This window comes from Kryptolebias marmoratus, linkage group LG20, assembly GCF_001649575.2.
Source record: "Kryptolebias marmoratus isolate JLee-2015 linkage group LG20, ASM164957v2, whole genome shotgun sequence".
Taxonomy (NCBI): domain Eukaryota; kingdom Metazoa; phylum Chordata; class Actinopteri; order Cyprinodontiformes; family Rivulidae; genus Kryptolebias; species Kryptolebias marmoratus.
This window is the reverse complement of record NC_051449.1, coordinates 14,646,216-14,662,162: the sequence shown is the minus strand read 5'-3', so window position 1 is coordinate 14,662,162 and position 15,947 is coordinate 14,646,216. Positions and strand designations below refer to the sequence as shown.

Sequence of the window (15,947 nt, the reverse complement as noted above, 5' to 3'; positions counted from 1 at the left end):
AAATTTACGATTCAGTCAATGTTCTATATGAGCTAGTTAAGTAATGATTCATAATTGGGTAAGGGACAATGATCCTGTTGTTACAGATAATTAACCGGGGAAAGCCTCTGACAGACGTCGGAATTGCGACCCTCAACATAGATTGGCCAAAGGAGACAGCGGATGGAAAGTGGCTGCTCTACCTGATGAAGATCAGCTCCAAAGGAGTGGAGAATATAAAGTGCTCTCCGAATAAGGAGATCAACCTTCTTCATAAAGTGAGCGCAAACTGATTCATGGTCGTTGCTCTTCGTCCTCCTTCAGTTTTTCAGTCGTCGATTAAAACTGACTGTACTTCTGTAGTTCTTTACAGAAATGGAGAAAGTAACTAAAAAGTATTTCACAGCACACAGTCTGAGCACAAGATCTGTTTTCAAACTTTTGCTATTAACTAATGGAGTCAATTGTGTCAGTCTGTTAGCCGAATATCTCATGAACACAGGGCAGATTTTACCGAAACTCTTAGAAAGTAATCAGTGGGTGTACATCTACAGCTAATTAATATTTGGAGTCAACCCAATTCAAGATGGCCACCAACATTATAAGCAAAAATATTATAAATCAGTCAATTTTATCCATACGGAGCTGCAGTTTGGTGTGATGGTAGCTGAGAGTCATTCACAACACATTCTCCAAGTTCTATCCATTGTGCAACATCATTACTAAAAAACTTTGGCATTTACTGTTACAGTCATCCCTGTTTGTCTGTTAGCAAAATATCTCACAATAACTCCCTGAAAGTAACCACTGGTTGGACATCTAAAACTCATTCACATTTGGGTCAACCTATTTCAATATGGCCACCACAGCTAATCAGTCTTAGCCAACACAAAAATGGCCACAGTCAGTTTTACAAATATTGAGCTAAATCTGATGCGGTAGTCGCTGAGAGTCAACCTCAACACGGTCTCTGAGAGCCATCCTTTCTTGTGAGATCTCACAGCATCACATGAGATTGTGCATAATGTCATTTAGGAGGTTTGACCAAAATGGCCACCACTGCAACTATTTTCATCTTAAGATGACCTCAGTCTGAAACTGGGACGACGATATGCATTCCTTCAGGGAATATTAGGTCTTTAATTTTAAATTTCAAATGATGTTGGAAGAGTTTTATGTGTAGACCGTTGTTTGTCTTTTGACAAGTAAAGATGTTGACCCAAGTGCAAACAGTGATTAATCCTTTTCTACTCTGCTTTAAGGAAGCGGTTAACAGCAGGAAGAGGCGATCAGCAGGAAACAGCCAGAAGGGAATCGATGGCACTATTTCACGCCTACTTAATAAAAAAAATAATAAAACCTTGGTAACAACACACAACCTGCGTCTTATATTTAATGTACATTTTACCCTGGAAATGCTGAATCCAGTCCTAACGGAGTGTTGTTTGTCAACAGTCGTGTGAAAGTGGAGCAACGTGTGTGAGAATGAGGTGCCCCCTGGGGGACCTGGACAGTAACGCCATCGTCACGCTCAACTCTCGCCTTTGGAACAGTACTTTCATCGAGGTAAGCAGGGAGGGTGGTGGTTCTTGAATTTCAGCAACTCTGATATCGTCTGTCAGAAGGCAGCTTGTCCTGAAAGGAAACAATAAGTTTACACACGTAATTCTTTCTATTTCATATTGTTTCTTTTACTTTGTTGGCATAAGCAGTTTTGCAGCATTAAAGGGTAGGCCCCATATTTGTTTAAATGTTCTTTTATTTAACATTTATTAAAAATAGCCCTAACATCTAACCCATAATATTCTGCCATAAACAAAAAAAATCTTTTTTTTCTCTTTGTTTTTATTTTCACTCAACGCTTGTTAAATCATTTTTTTTACAGGACTATTCTGAGTTTCATCACGTGGAGGTGATAGTGAAAGCATCTCTGCATATTAACAGCACAGCAAAGAACACAGTGCTGACGAACGCTGAGACAAAGGTAAATAGAGAATAAACATTTCTGTGAAACTGCTGCTTCCAAAATAGGAACATTATTTTTCTTTTGTTATTGCAGTTTTATGCAAAATGGATCATTTTGAGACATGATCTAATATTTTCAGAAGCAAGCTTGTGAATATGGCATCATGTTGTTTTTTTTCTGCGTCTTTATCAAGATGTATTTTCTGTAAGTTGCTGCTTAAAGTCAACTTTGATGTTACAGCGCCATTTTTTTATTTATCACCTGACGATGAGGGCAACAAATAAGTTTTTGCCCATGTCTCTGTGTGTTATAGCAAAACATCTAATAAACCATTAGATGGATTTGAATGAAAAGCTCAAAAAATTCAAGGGAAGACGATCTACAACTGATTACTTTATTGGAGTCAACCTCCATCAAGATGGCTGCTACAGCTAATTGACTTTAGCCAACACAAGAATAGCTATAAGCTCATATTTGGTGTGGTAGTCTGTGACTGACTTGACCACAGGAGAATATTCCTTTTATTTGACCTCAATCAGAGGTTTTACTTGATTACTACCATGACGTGACATTCAATCAGTTTTATTTGGCTGAAACTGAGAAGGCAGTATATTTGTGTGCACTTTTAAAACAAATCTGGTCACTTTTATCTTGAGTCACATCATCCGGAGACACCAACCAAACATTAGTGGCTCTTTAAATTTATTTGAATGTCCAAAACTATCCCTGGATTTTACCGTTACTGCCTGAGATTTTGAAAGTTGACTTCTAAACGAGCATTTGCCATTTTGAGCTGATGCTGACGTTCTGCTCTTTTGTTGCGTTTTCCAGGTGAGGCTCACCGTGTTTCCGGAGAAGCGGGAAGCTCAGTACAGAGGCGTGCCGTGGTGGATCATTGTGCTGTCCATCCTGCTCATCCTGCTGTTGCTGGGCTTGTTAGCGTTCATTCTTTGGAAGGTAGGAACAAAATTAAAAATAACAACAAAAAAACCATACGTACATAAGTAGGATTTCCATTGGAAAAAGATTCAGAACTTCCTAATGTCAAACTCCTCCTTGTATGTAACCACGAATAACAGAACTGCAGGTACACACATCAGGGATAACACACATTTTCTAACCAATTTCCTCTCCTCAGTGTGGCGTCTTTGGGAAAAAGAATAAAGAGGATCCATCAGAAAAAGAGAAGCTGACATCAAATGCATAAAAAAGTGAGAGGGTAAAATTACTGGATCTGCCAGGAATCAACTTTTTTTTCCTCTTGCTCCTTTTTGCTACAAAAGTGCTGCTTTCTGGTATTTGGCAAGCAGTGGGCAACTCTCACACTGTGACACAAATACTAATTTAGACGCTGAATGAATATTTCTGCTAAGAAATAAAGCCCAGAAGATTTTCCACACATAACCATGTGTATCATTACACTTGCATGGCCAAAGGGAGGGGATGGCTGATGAGCAATCACTGGGTTACTTATTGCTTCGAAGAATATCGTCTGCTTCTCATTGATCTCTTCTATCATCTCCAGTTTGTTTTGTTGCTGCTGCACATTCGGCCACTTGGTGTGAAGGCTTTTACTCTCTGCATTTAAAAACGGGGGCATTAAAATGTTTCCTTTCTCCATAGAGGGGCACAGATGGCTTATCTCCACCTCTCAATGGATTTACTGCCTTTTGGCACCTGTGAAACAGGCTAACGGCAGATACCTCCATCTGCTTCGCTTTCTCTGAAGGCGTTTAAAAAGCTTTCCCCCTCACCTAAAAAAGAATTCATTTCCTTTCTTTTTACTTCTCAGCAGCGCAGCTTTTTTAAGCGCGCCAAATTCGAAGACGAGGTTCCCAGTTACCGCGCAGTTCAGATCAGACGGGAGGAAAGAGCCGTAAACACAAGGAACGGCGACTGGGACAAACTGGAAAAGAAGCCATGGATGACAACTTGGCACGACAAGGGATATTATTCTTAACAGCCAAAGAAATCTGACTGCACACAGTCGCTTAACGATGAACCACAAGTTTGCCTAATTTTTCTGCCCTGCTTTTTGCACATTAAGGACTGTAAATATCAAGATACAAAACTCAATCATTTGGAGATTAGTCATTTTAGAGCTAAATAAATGGATCAAACATTCTCGTGCAGGGGACGATTTATTCTTGAACTGCGTAGGAGATGAACCTGCACAACTACTGTCTGCAGAGCTTTCAGAGCTTATTTGGTACATTCAGTGTTGACTGGGGGCTTGGTGGGTTGAAACTGTACATTTGAATCTTTTTTGAATCGTTTGTATTTATTGTTGCAAGGAGTATTTTGTTACTTGCTCTCCAAAGCCAAAGAGTCGCAATGAATACCCATAGGACAACTAAAACTTCAATTTTCCTTGTTACATGTGATTTTACTACTCCAATTCTGACAAAGTTGGAGCATTGTGTAAAATTTAAATAGAAACAAAATGCAATGATTTTAAAGTGTCAAATACCAGTATTTTATTCACAATGGAGCATGGTAACCAATAGTTTAAACTAAGATGTTGTAATTTTGAATTTGATGGCAGCAACACATTTCAAAAATCTTGGGGCAGGGGCAAAAAAAGGTTGTAAAAGTGAGTGGTATGAATAAAAACAACAACAAAAAAAAAAGCTGGAAGAGCATTTTTAACTCTTTATGTTCATTGGTAACAAGTCAGAGGACTGAGTATAAAAAGAATATTTTGGAGAAGCTGAATCTCTCAGAAGTAAAGGCAGAGGTTCACCAGTCTGAGAAAGTGAAACAATTTCAGAATAATGTTCAACAGAAAATTGGGAAGACTTCAACTATCCCATCATTTGTAGTGCATAATAAAATTACAAAAAGTTCAAAATGATCTTATATTTAAAAAACAAGCACAATTTCTCTGTTTCAATATTTGATGTTTACCATGTTCCGTTGTGAATAAATAAGTTTGAGATTTAGACGTTATTTTCTATTTTATGCAACACCCCATCTTTTTTTAGAATATAGGTTGCACAATGCGCCTTTCCAGTTGACCCATTCTTTTTGCCTTCGGTTGTACAAATGTTGTAGCTCGTCTACAGGTTGAGAATGTTTCCGTGTCAAGCCTCAGCTAAAGTCATTGCTCAAAATTTTTTTAACGCAAATTAGTAACAAGGTTGGATAAAGTACTTCTTGAATAAATGTTGTTTTGTAACTGTTGCAGTTTCTTTGTGTCTTTTGTGACAGAGGCAAAGTTAAATAAGATTTAAGGCAACAGACTAAGTTTAAAACGTGATTTATTAACACATAAAAAAGCATTTACAGCAAATACCTGAGTGTGAACATCAGCATACAATAAAATCATTGAAAGGATAAATCATGACTTGTTAAAAACAGACAGGTAACTCTCACACACCGTATTACATAAACATAAATACGGTTTGATTTTTGGTGCTAGAAGATCAGTGTGAGCCCAACCATCAACCTGTACCTTTAAAAAACAAACAAAAACAAGACATAAGGCTGATCTAGCATTTTGATAAGCATAACAGATTTAAGTCTGAATTTAGTTCTGTGTGAGAAAAACTGTAAACACACACATGCTGGTGCTTCCTTTGCCTTTTCTTTTATAAGAGCGACTCTGTTCTTATAGTTTTAAAACTGCTTCCAGCATCTTTCATGGATTTCTCACTCATCCTCCTCGCTTTCTCCTCACTTTCCTTTAGCCTCTTGTCCTCCTTCCTCTGTTCCTTCTCCTCTCTTCTTATCTCCTTCAGCTTCTTCTTGAACACAGATCGATCGCTTTGACTGGAGACACCAAGAGCCTGAAGGACACATGCGAAGGATTCCATATTTACTACAAACAAAATAAACTCAAAAATTTTATATGTTTAAGGACTCTTGATTGAAATTAAGTGTACCAATGTTTGGATAAGAACAGCATTTAGAACAAACAAACATCTAAATTGAGCTTTATTCCAACATATTTCGCTCACCTTGAGTTTCTGACTGTCCATACTTAGCAGCTGTGATCCATCCACTCCTTTGGCAGCGAACTCAGACGTATACTGATCCATGTTCATGTCTATTAACCACAGACACACCTGCTGGTTCTTCCACTCTGACACGGGGCGGCTCTGCCACTGATTGTTGTTATTGTTGGGAAACGGATAATTGTCCAAAGTCTGACAGGACACCAGAGAAGTGGGAGAGAAAAGAACAAACAAACTGAAACTAAAGAAGAGTGCGTTTGGGGTAAACTGACGTGACAGAAAGGAAGAAAAGGAGGAAAAGGAGGAAAAGCAGGACAGACTCACCTCAGAGGAGGAAAAGGTGCAAGTGTGAGAGTTTCCAGAGAGGGAATGATCAGAGACATGACCCACCATGCTGGAGCAGCCCACAGGAGAGCCAATGCTCTGGAACCAACACAAACCTACATACTTTACATCTGCAGCATGCTCACCCATGCATGTGTGCAAATGTTCAAAAGGAAAACTATCTGCATGGCATTTAGAAGCTACAAGAGTTGGAATAGTTTGAGAGTTTTAGGTTAAAAGGCCTGAGAAGGATTCAAACTTATGACTACTAACTAGTCCGCTTACCTGCTCTCTTCTGCTCGTGGTGAGGTAAGGCAAACTGCTGCTGGACACAGAGCGCAACCTGACCCTGCTGTTCTCCCCCGCTTCCTTTTCTTTGTCTCGCCCCCTCTCTCCGAACCAGGGGATAGGCAGGCAGGAGGGCATGGAGGTGACCGAGCCTGATGGAGAGACCTCAGCGGGCTCATCTATCAGATCCCCACATGATCCCCTGCTGACAGAAGGCAGGGCTCAGATAGATAATTTAGCAAATCTCTGAAGTTGCAGGAAAAAAAACAAAAACGTGTTCTTCAAAATTAATACATCCATAAACTCAATTTGACAAGATGAGAAGCGAAGCTGTGGTATTTAAAAAAAAAAAAAAAAAAGTTTGGCTCACTTTTCAGAATGGCCCTTCATTTCAATCAAACCTTCATGATTTTTAGATAAAACGTGTGAAATTTTGTTAGGACAGTTTCACACCTGCTGTTGGTGGATCTTCTGCTGCGTTTTTCACTTCTCTTTTTGCCAAGAGACTTCCGAAGGCCACTAAAAAAAAAAAAAAAAAAAAAACTATGGTCAATTAAAATGCTTGGGATAGAAATACAGTATACTGCAAAACTCCCTCTGGGAAAAACAACCAGAGGGTTGCTGTGGGACAGTGACCCAAAATAAGACTAAACAAAGACCCTTCACCTGAAGTCAGGAAATTTCCTTTTGGATTTTCTGGACGCTGAAGATTTGCACGGGGAGGGGGTAACAGTGTCACTGATGAAAACAGGCGGTGTTGGGAGGGAGCTGGTGGTGCTTTGAGGACTAAATGTTGGATACGAAGACGTGCTGGACAGATCACTCCGGTTGTTTTGGACCATCGTGTAAGTTGGAAGCAACTGGCCGTCCTGCTGCTTAAGGACGACTTCTTCCTGCAGCCACAGAAAATAAAGAGGACAAGATAGTTAAAAACAAGCTTACAGCCGCTGCTGTCGCCATCTTTCATTTGGGTCTTCTTGCCTGTTTTTTGAAGCTCTCTCTGAGTTTTTCCCGTGACGGTGGGTGCCGCTTCGATTTCTGAGCGAGCTGAGCTCGGGCTATGTGAGCGCTGGAGTCCAAACGTCCTGTGACGGGAACTGGAACGTACCAGTCTGAAACGAACACTTCCAATCATTTACAAAGCACACTCTGAAAGGGTTTGAAACATAACATTTATCTTCTCATCGCAACAAGTTGTTAAATTAGATTTAGAGTCAACAGATACACAGATAACTCTAGTCACGTTAATCCCGATGTGTACCTGTGACTGAAGAGCTCACAAAGTGGTTCTTCCTCTCAGGATCAGCCTCTTTTCTCTCTAGCTGTGCCATCTGTGATAAACAGTAAAAAAAAACAACAATAGGAGGGAAATCGCAGGCTCAGTGAAATAAATCCATACAGACACAGGAAGTTTCCCGTCACCTGGATTTGCAGCCGCTCAACAGTCTCCCTGTGCTGCTTATCCTTCTCCTCCATGTCACTCCTCAAATCGACCAGTGCTTTCTCCCTCTCTTCTTCCCTTTTGAAGATTGAAATGTGAGGATATTCATCTCATCTTACACACCTATAAGTATTTTATGGTTTACTTCACACAGAGGGCTGACTGCTGCCTACATACCTGCTCTGGTACTCTTTGACCAGCCTCTTGGCCTTGCTGTATTTGTTCTCCAGGCTCTCCGTTTGGCTCTGGGCATCGGCTAATCGCTGGCTCACAACTCTGCACAGAGTCTGGGCCTCCTGCCAATAACTGATTATATAAAACAAGTTTTATTAACACCTCACAAAACTGGATCATCTTGATTCTGTTGACTGAAGCCTCGAGTCAACTTCTGCAAACTACATTCGTGATAGGCGTCAGCAACGTACCTCTCCAGTTTGTCAGCTCTCTCCTCTCCGTCTCGTGCTCTTCGCTCCAACTCGGCCTTCTGGCTCTGCCAGTGGGCCCGCTGCTCCTCCAAGGCCTTTAACTGACACGAAACAGCACAAAGACACTGAAAAATAAAGGCCTTGCATTCACTTGCTTCTTTATATGTCAGAGTTTTAGACTCTCATCGTCTTGCTGAGAAATTATGGCGTTATAGTCATTTTGGTTAAACTTTGTAAATAATGTTAGACAATCTTGAGCGATGTTGTGAGATCTCATAAACTCTGTTAGGGCTTGAGATATGTGTTATCTGTAACTTTGACTGCATTATAGCAATTATCTGTAGGCTAAGGTCAATAATTTATGGCAACAATCTTGAATTGGACTGATTAAAAAAAGATTAATCAGTTGTAGATGTACACCCAATGATTACTTTCTATTAAAATCAGTCCAGTGGTTTAAAAGATAGTTTGTTAACACAACAAATAAACACAGACACGGGCAAAAACATCACCTCTCTGCCTTCAGCTTCCAGAAAAGAAAGCTTCTAGTAATTTCAAAGAACCTGTGTGCGCCTTGCAACAAAGAGTTGTTCTTTTTCTACAACAAAAGAAGCATTTCCATATTTAACATAGCTGGATAGATGAAAGCCATATTTATAGAGATTTCTTGAAAGGCTTTTGCCAACCCAGTTATGTCACAGCGATGAGTCCATCAAGACGCAGGCAGGAAAACAGCCCCGACGTGTCGAAGAGTTGGAACAAGGCCCGTGTTCTATTAACTCCACACTGAGCAATCTCATACAATTAAAATGGGTCAGTGTTTCCAAATTTGAACACAAAGGCAGTGCATTACGAGTACAGTCATTGGTGTGTGTGTGTGTGATCTTAATACCAACTGAGTAACCTACCTTCTCTCGGCTGCGGTGAAGTCGAGTTGTTCTGCTTCGTAATTTTGACTGGAGCTATGAGCAAAGTTAAAAAGGGAAGCAAAAACATGACTTGGCTTTAGTATGCTGCAGTTTCACAGGACACACTTCTCCCAAATCATGTTTAGAGCTAACTGAAGTGTTCTGAGTTTTTGTTGCTGGATTAAAAAAAAAAAAAAAAAAAAAAAAAAATCAACCATCTTAGGAGGGGTTTTCTGCTGAAACGGTCCTTTGAAGTACCTGCTGGTATTTCAGACAGAGCTGGTAGTTTTCCAGACTGGACAGAACTGACACATCTTCCTCGTCATCCTCCCCCTCTTCGTCCTCATCAAAGACCGAGTCCCTGTCTGACACGCCGTCACTGTTGCCCTCATCTCCACTGCTTTGGCTTTCACTCTTTTATATAAAGACAGAAAAACAGAACAAACATCAAAGGATTTTATTTTATTGTTTTTTTAAAGTCAAGATTCAACCTTTCCGACAAAAACCCACCTTTTTTATTTTTTCCATTTCCAGGCTTTCATTGATCAGTCGGGCCACCTCGCTCTCCACCCCTTCCTTCTCTCGACCAATCAAAAACCTGCAGCAGGACAAAATATAACGAGAATTACCCAACTTAAATAAACATATTTGACAACCGTTAGAAGAACTTTAGATGATACAGCTTTCTAAAACATCAGCTTTTAAACAAATGTTGGCTCTAAATGGAAACTTATAAGCAAACAATTTGCTAAACTGTATTCACAAAAGCTTTTTCTTTAAGTTAAAATGACTCCCCTCCTGCTAATGGGACGACTGAAGCCGCATCAGAACAGATCTGATTTATATTCTCACTTTAGGCATCAATGGTATTTTTTCCACCTTTCTTTGTTTCTGAATTGCATATATTATACCCCGCACGAAAAGAACTTGCACTTGCATGTCATTTTAAAGAAAAAAAGATATCAGAAAAGAAGGGAGAGGGGAGTTTATTTTTATCCTAGCATCACTGTTTTATCTATAAATAAGCTCAGTTCTGTAAAAGAAATATCTTAGAAGTCCAAGAATGCACTGTGAATAATGTGTTTGACAGTTTATCAGAGTGACTTGTTAAATTTAGGAATAAAACATTACTGTGATGACAAAAACAGTAAAGTCTGTCTTCAAATATTGTTTCAAAGATGGAAGATTTTTGTTGTAGAGAAGGAGCAAAGGAACCTTACACAGAAACTACATTTATTTGACATTACATAAAAAACAAAAAGATACACCTCGCTGTTACACGGCCACTTACTTGACGAAGCCCGACGTGTTCTTGAGAACTGTGGCTGCAAACAGTTGGGAAACTCCGACCAGACTCACGCCATCCACCTCCACTATCTGATCGTTCACCCCAATCCTAACACAGAAAGGCCACAACACACGAGAGCACGTTTTACTTTTTTTGCCGTTTCTGACCTTCGGACACACGCAGCAGACTGAGGTGGACTCCTACCTTCCATCCTTGTGTGTTGCTCCTCCTTCAGTGATCGTCTTGACAAAGATCCCCAGTTTTTCCAGTCCCTGGTCAGCCCCTACACCCATTCCTATGATGCTGATGCCCAGTCCCTCCTCTCCTAAAGCCAGCGGGAAGACAAACTGCTCATGAACAGAATCCTAAATGGTTTCTGAATTAGACATAAGATGCTAAATTCAGGTAAACTAATATAAATTAGAAGTAAAGTTAAAGCATTGTGTCAAAGAATGAACATCACCTGCCACCTTTCATGTCAGGTTTTTAAACTAAGATCATCTTATGAGAGGGAACAGAGTAAACGGCATTATGCAGGATCTCATGTGATGCGAGATCTCGCGTGTTCTCTTGGTGCTTAAGTAGAGCCATGTTTGCGTTGGCAAAATTGATTAGCTGTTGCAACCATCTGCAGTGATTACTTTCTAAAAGTTTCATTAAAATCCATTTAAAGAGATACTTTGCTGAAGTTACAGACACACACAGACATGGGCAAAAACAAATACTGCCATTGCTGGTGCATAATAAATAGGCAAAATGCATGTAGATACAAACCTTTTTCTATCTCCACAGGAAAAACATCCATTCTTTCCACTCTCTTTTCCAGCTCAAACTCGGCTGAGGCAGACACCGGGTCGATCTCCTCATTGCATCTGTTGTAGTCGGCGTTAGAATACATGGTGTACACCTGAAACACACAGTAATGTACAGTTAAAAAGGCCTCATACTGGCCTCAGATTAGATACATGTGATTTAAAAAACAAAACAAAAACAGGCCTGCTAAGAACTGCTGTTTCATGAATTCATATTTAATAAATGAGCCAACTGTAAAGAGAACCATCTGCAGCTATTTGACACCACAAGACGCTGTTTATGCCTGAAAATCTGTCAGTGATGGTGCGGGAGGCGACAGACTCAGCAAGTGTAAAGTCTTGCGCTGAGCATATGCTACAGTTCTAGGATTGCTAAAAATCTCCAGCGCCTTCACACAAAAACTAGCTGCAAAATACTGACTGCTACTACTATAGTTTGCTGGTAAAATCCAGGATATTATTGTACAGGTTCTTCATTTTATTTATTTAAGGTACTCATTGCAAAGTCATAAAGACCAGTGCATAAAAAAAAAAAACTTCATATTGATGGTTAATGGGTCGTTAAATTAAAAATTTGCTAGCCATATTTAGGATTACTACGAATCACCACATGCGTATGTTTACCTACAGAAAAAGTCGAAGTGATGAAAGAGCTGTTTGCAGTCGGGAAATCTGACAATTTGGATGTATTGGGTCGCATTTATGCTCAGATTTGTGGAGTCAAGTACGCAGAGAGAAGTGCTTTGTTTATATTAAGTGTGTACCCATGTTTCACCAACATATCTGGAAAATTACTGGAGTAAACCCTTGTCAAACTGCACCACAGGTCAGGATAACCTTTTGTACGTCTGATTTCATACTTTGCAATGAGAACCTGTAAGTAAAGGCAGCTCTGCGCTTGGTGCTGACAGGATGAGGCATGTAGACTCATGTCTGTTTTGCTCCCTTAACAGATTAAAAACATGGCTTCGAGCAGACTGTTTTCTTACAGCTGCTGGAAATGACAGCTACACAAAAGTACAACCAGAGTTTTTTTTTTTTAAATGCCTCTCTTTTGCAGAAAAAACAAAAACATAACAGTCTTGCAGAGTAAGCACTAATTTCAAGTGTATAGGATTTTTATCCCCCTACCTTGATTGGTGCTGTGGAGAACCTGACCTTCCTCCTTGCAGCCTCCGATTCATCTTCATCTTGACCCTCCAGTTCAGGCAAACCAGGAATTTCCTCGCACTCCACTAATAGTTGATCATCTCTCTGCGGGGAGCTTTCCTCCTCCCGTCTTAGCGGTCCTGAAAGCTCTTGGTGGGACCGGGATTCTTGATCGTACACAAAAGCTTTGTTCTCAATCCCGGAGATTACCATTTGGTCCTCTTTACCTTCTACAGTATAATCCTTCCCCTCACCACCTCCTCTGCACACCACATGTTTCACCTCCTCAGTGATGAGCCCTGGCGTTCCTTTTTCTCTCCCACTTTTAGCTTCTTGTCTTGCCTCGTTTTGACATTGCCTCGACTCATCGCCTCCATCTTCATCTTTTGCTTTTCCTTCAACTTCCTTGTCGGCGTTCATCTCTTGGATCAGAACCCTGCCTAACCTGACGACACCTTCTCCCAATCCAGCGGGTGTCTTTTCCTCCAAGTCGTCTCTTTCTTCCACGGACTTATCTTGTGCAGTGAAGTGTCTGCTCTGCTCCTCCCATTCTTCATTCACCTGCTGATACTTGCCACTTCTGCCTTCTCCGCCGTCCTCAGCTAGTTGTTTTCTCTGCATGTCCTGTGAGGGAGCGACTGAACCATCTTCTCCTGCTCTGAGCTCCACGCTCTTTAGAAGCCCCGGTGTTTCCTCGAAGACATCATCCAACACACCCTCGCCGCATTTTCCTTCAGCTTTGTCCGTACGCACTTCCATCTCACTTTCTATCCACCGTGTGTCCACCTCCCTCCACACCTTCTCTTCCTCGTTCTCATCACTCTCTGAAGACTCATTCTTCACGTTGACGAGTTCTGCCCTCAGTGTTTCCTCTGATGCCAAGCAGGAATTGAGGGTTGCTCCATCTCCTGTCTCAACCTGAGTTGGTATATCTGTGGTTCTATCACATCCGTTGTGTGCGTCACCAGGGCCGTTCAGCGCAGGAGATTTAGAGTATCTTGTCTGTGACGCCCCTAAACAAGGCTTCAGTGAGGCAACGTTTAAAATGTGGTTTATGTATTTATCTTTATTGGGCCCATCCTCCTCTTCGCACCTCGTTTTCCCACCTGCAGCCTCCACACTTCCCCTGCCAGTCAGAGGCTTTAGAGCCTGCCCTCCACCCCTTCCGCCCTCCATCATCTTGGTCTCAAACAACCTCCGGGCTACAGAAAACCTCTGAGCCAGAGCAACTCTGTCAAGGTCTCCCATTTCCTCCGCTCTGGACGGTTTGCCTCGCAGTGGCGTTTCTGAGGAGGAGATACTGGTCACGCTGCTCATAACAGACGAGGAGCTGATGACTGTACATCTAGATCTAGGGAAAGGTGAGCTATGGAGCTGGAAGCTGGGATTTGGAGGAGGAAGGAGAGGTGTGGAGCCAGAGCTCAGCACTGGAGCACCATCTTGCCTTGACTGCTGGCAGTCCATTTGAAGGAAAATGTTCTCTTTGAGTTTGGTCCCTCTGGTGCTTTGGATCCGACCTCGGCTGCCACTGGTGCTGGTCACTATGGAATCTGTCAGGCTGGATAGTAGCATGCTTGGATGAACTGCGGAGCCCTGGATGGCAGCTGCTGCTTTGGTCCTCGGCTGTAGACTAAGCCCGGTGTCAAATGAGCATTTGATGGCATGAAAGTCAGACTTGTACGTGATCCTGTGAGGAGAGGCACTTCGGCCTTTGTTGTCTGGCCGCATCATCTGGGAAGGAAGTCTTTTAGAAAAATCACAAAAAGCTGAGAAAGAGGTTATTTACTGCTAAAGACAAAAGCTGACAGGTAGACAATGTCTGAGGCTCTGCTGGTGCAGAGGTTGCATTAAGGCAAGAAATGCCTCACAGGAAAGGCTTTTTTCTTTCAATAAAATAACTTTAGGCTTCAAAGACAAGCTCAAGGTTGGGAGGCCCCTAGGTTTAGAATCTTCTAATCACTATCTCTTCATTTCTTTAATTCTGAAAGACAAAATGATGAAAAAAGGACGGTGCATACAATAAAAATCATTAGGCTGAACTGGCAACATTTAAGAAGTTAATCATAAAACAGGCCAATGTCACAAATGGCAGATTAAACTAGGGAAGATGATCAATTTTAACACCCTTTGCACTTAATTAGGTTCACAATGTCACAGCTAAAACTATGAAGCAACTCACATGCTGCCAAAAATAAAGTCAAAAGCTTTCAGGACCACTGAAGCTGGTGCAGGTGGAAGGTTTCCGACCGTCAGAAACGTCGAATAAAAGCCAAACGTAGCTGCTGGGAGCTGTCCGCGTGCAGCTACTTCTCACAGGTATTCACAATTACCTTCTCTTGTACGTTCACGTACAGTCGTAAAAACAGGTACTTCACGACACGGGTATAAATACATAGAACGCCACTCTTTTAGATTGTCATTCAATCTAATGTTACTAATTCTGTTGTTAAGCTTTAGACTTTATGTGTCAAACGAAAATCCAAAGCTAGCATTAGACAATAAGTTGTTGTCTATCCAACTTGCTAAGTTAATTAGCGAAAGGAACTTAACCTTAATGCAAAGACATGGCTCATTACGTTTCACCTTGCGTTCATTAGAAGTCCACAACATATAGAGAATTTAGATTTATTTTTATTTTGTACTTATACGTGCAAATGTTTTCGGGCGAAATACTTCCGGTTACAGAAAACTGAAAAAAAATTGGCGAGTTTACGACTGTACTTGAATGCAGCAAATCTCTCCAGCCTGGCTGGCTGAAGTGCGCGCGCAGTTTTGACCGACGGTCAGCACCAGGATAAATATGACGTTTTCATTTTTTATTTTATTATATATATTTTTTTAAAAAAGGAGAAATTTTCTTACTTTTTTTCGCCACAGTTTCCTCTCGACATTACGGGGCTGTTTGCTCGCAAGTCAGTCGGTGGTCACGGCTCCCTCGCTAAGATAAATACAAGGCAGATGGTGACTCATGTCTCTAAATACTGTAAATGGATTATCCCCTGGTAATCCTGTGTAAACTACTCCAGTAACTGTGAAACACCGGCGCTGAGTGGGTACCAACACTGAGACATGTTAGCCTACATTTCAGCTGCTAATAATATCTGTATCCTGGTATGTATTTACATCCAGAAGGAGTCCTGTTTCAGTCAAGGTGAACTGCAGCCTGTCACGGTCCCATCGTCATTTTAATGATTTCTGCGAGGCTAATCTTGTGCAAATACGACCATCTTTCACAACACACTGCTCCCCTCGCTGTTTATGCGTAGCTGCAATGTTGCCAAGTTTAGCCGCATAAGCAGAATAGTGCATTTTAAACTTCTATGAAACATTTTTTTTCTAAGTCCACTTACCTTTGCCCGTCTTTTTGTTTGCAGAAACTATCACTGACGGAGCATCTTCAGTGTTAAGAGG

The 15,947-nt window shown here is 41.2% G+C and overlaps 2 protein-coding genes across 8 annotated transcripts in view; one reads left to right on the top strand and one right to left on the bottom strand.

Annotated features, from left to right (window-relative positions):
• LOC108239528 (integrin alpha-6) overlaps positions 1 to 5,123 on the top strand; it is an 18,206-nt gene extending 13,083 nt beyond the window's left edge. The window contains exons 20-26 of one of the 2 annotated variants that reach the window (XM_017422293.3): positions 87 to 257; positions 1,242 to 1,343; positions 1,435 to 1,545; positions 1,865 to 1,963; positions 2,777 to 2,902; positions 3,084 to 3,156; positions 3,741 to 5,123. In XM_017422293.3, coding sequence (XP_017277782.1) covers positions 87 to 257; positions 1,242 to 1,343; positions 1,435 to 1,545; positions 1,865 to 1,963; positions 2,777 to 2,902; positions 3,084 to 3,152 — 678 coding nt within the window. In that variant the 3' untranslated portion in view covers positions 3,153 to 3,156; positions 3,741 to 5,123. Of the gene's footprint in view, positions 1 to 86; positions 258 to 1,241; positions 1,344 to 1,434; positions 1,546 to 1,864; positions 1,964 to 2,776; positions 2,903 to 3,083; positions 3,157 to 3,737 lie in introns of both variants that reach the window. The other variant, XM_017422292.3, reaches the window with a different exon arrangement.
• Positions 4,938 to 15,947, bottom strand: LOC108239548 (neurabin-1-like). 6 transcript variants are annotated; one of them, XM_017422325.3, is made up of 19 exons: positions 15,887 to 15,947; positions 12,519 to 14,517; positions 11,350 to 11,482; positions 10,780 to 10,900; positions 10,579 to 10,683; positions 9,798 to 9,885; positions 9,546 to 9,701; positions 9,288 to 9,341; positions 8,380 to 8,480; positions 8,132 to 8,260; positions 7,936 to 8,032; positions 7,775 to 7,844; positions 7,495 to 7,625; positions 7,180 to 7,406; positions 6,967 to 7,032; positions 6,511 to 6,718; positions 6,226 to 6,324; positions 5,905 to 6,093; positions 4,938 to 5,733 (listed from the first exon to the last, which is right to left on the bottom strand). In XM_017422325.3, the coding sequence occupies exons 2-19, from the start codon at positions 14,265 to 14,267 to the stop codon at positions 5,536 to 5,538; spliced, it is 3,921 nt and encodes a 1,306-aa protein (XP_017277814.1). In that variant the 5' UTR covers positions 14,268 to 14,517; positions 15,887 to 15,947; the 3' UTR covers positions 4,938 to 5,535. The 6 variants fall into 6 exon arrangements, with proteins under 6 accessions (XP_017277814.1, XP_024863021.1, XP_024863022.1 ...); XM_025007253.2 differs by lacking the exon at positions 15,887 to 15,947 and adding an exon at positions 15,399 to 15,868; XM_025007254.2 differs by lacking the exon at positions 15,887 to 15,947 and adding an exon at positions 14,716 to 15,016 and having other exon boundaries at positions 12,519 to 14,280.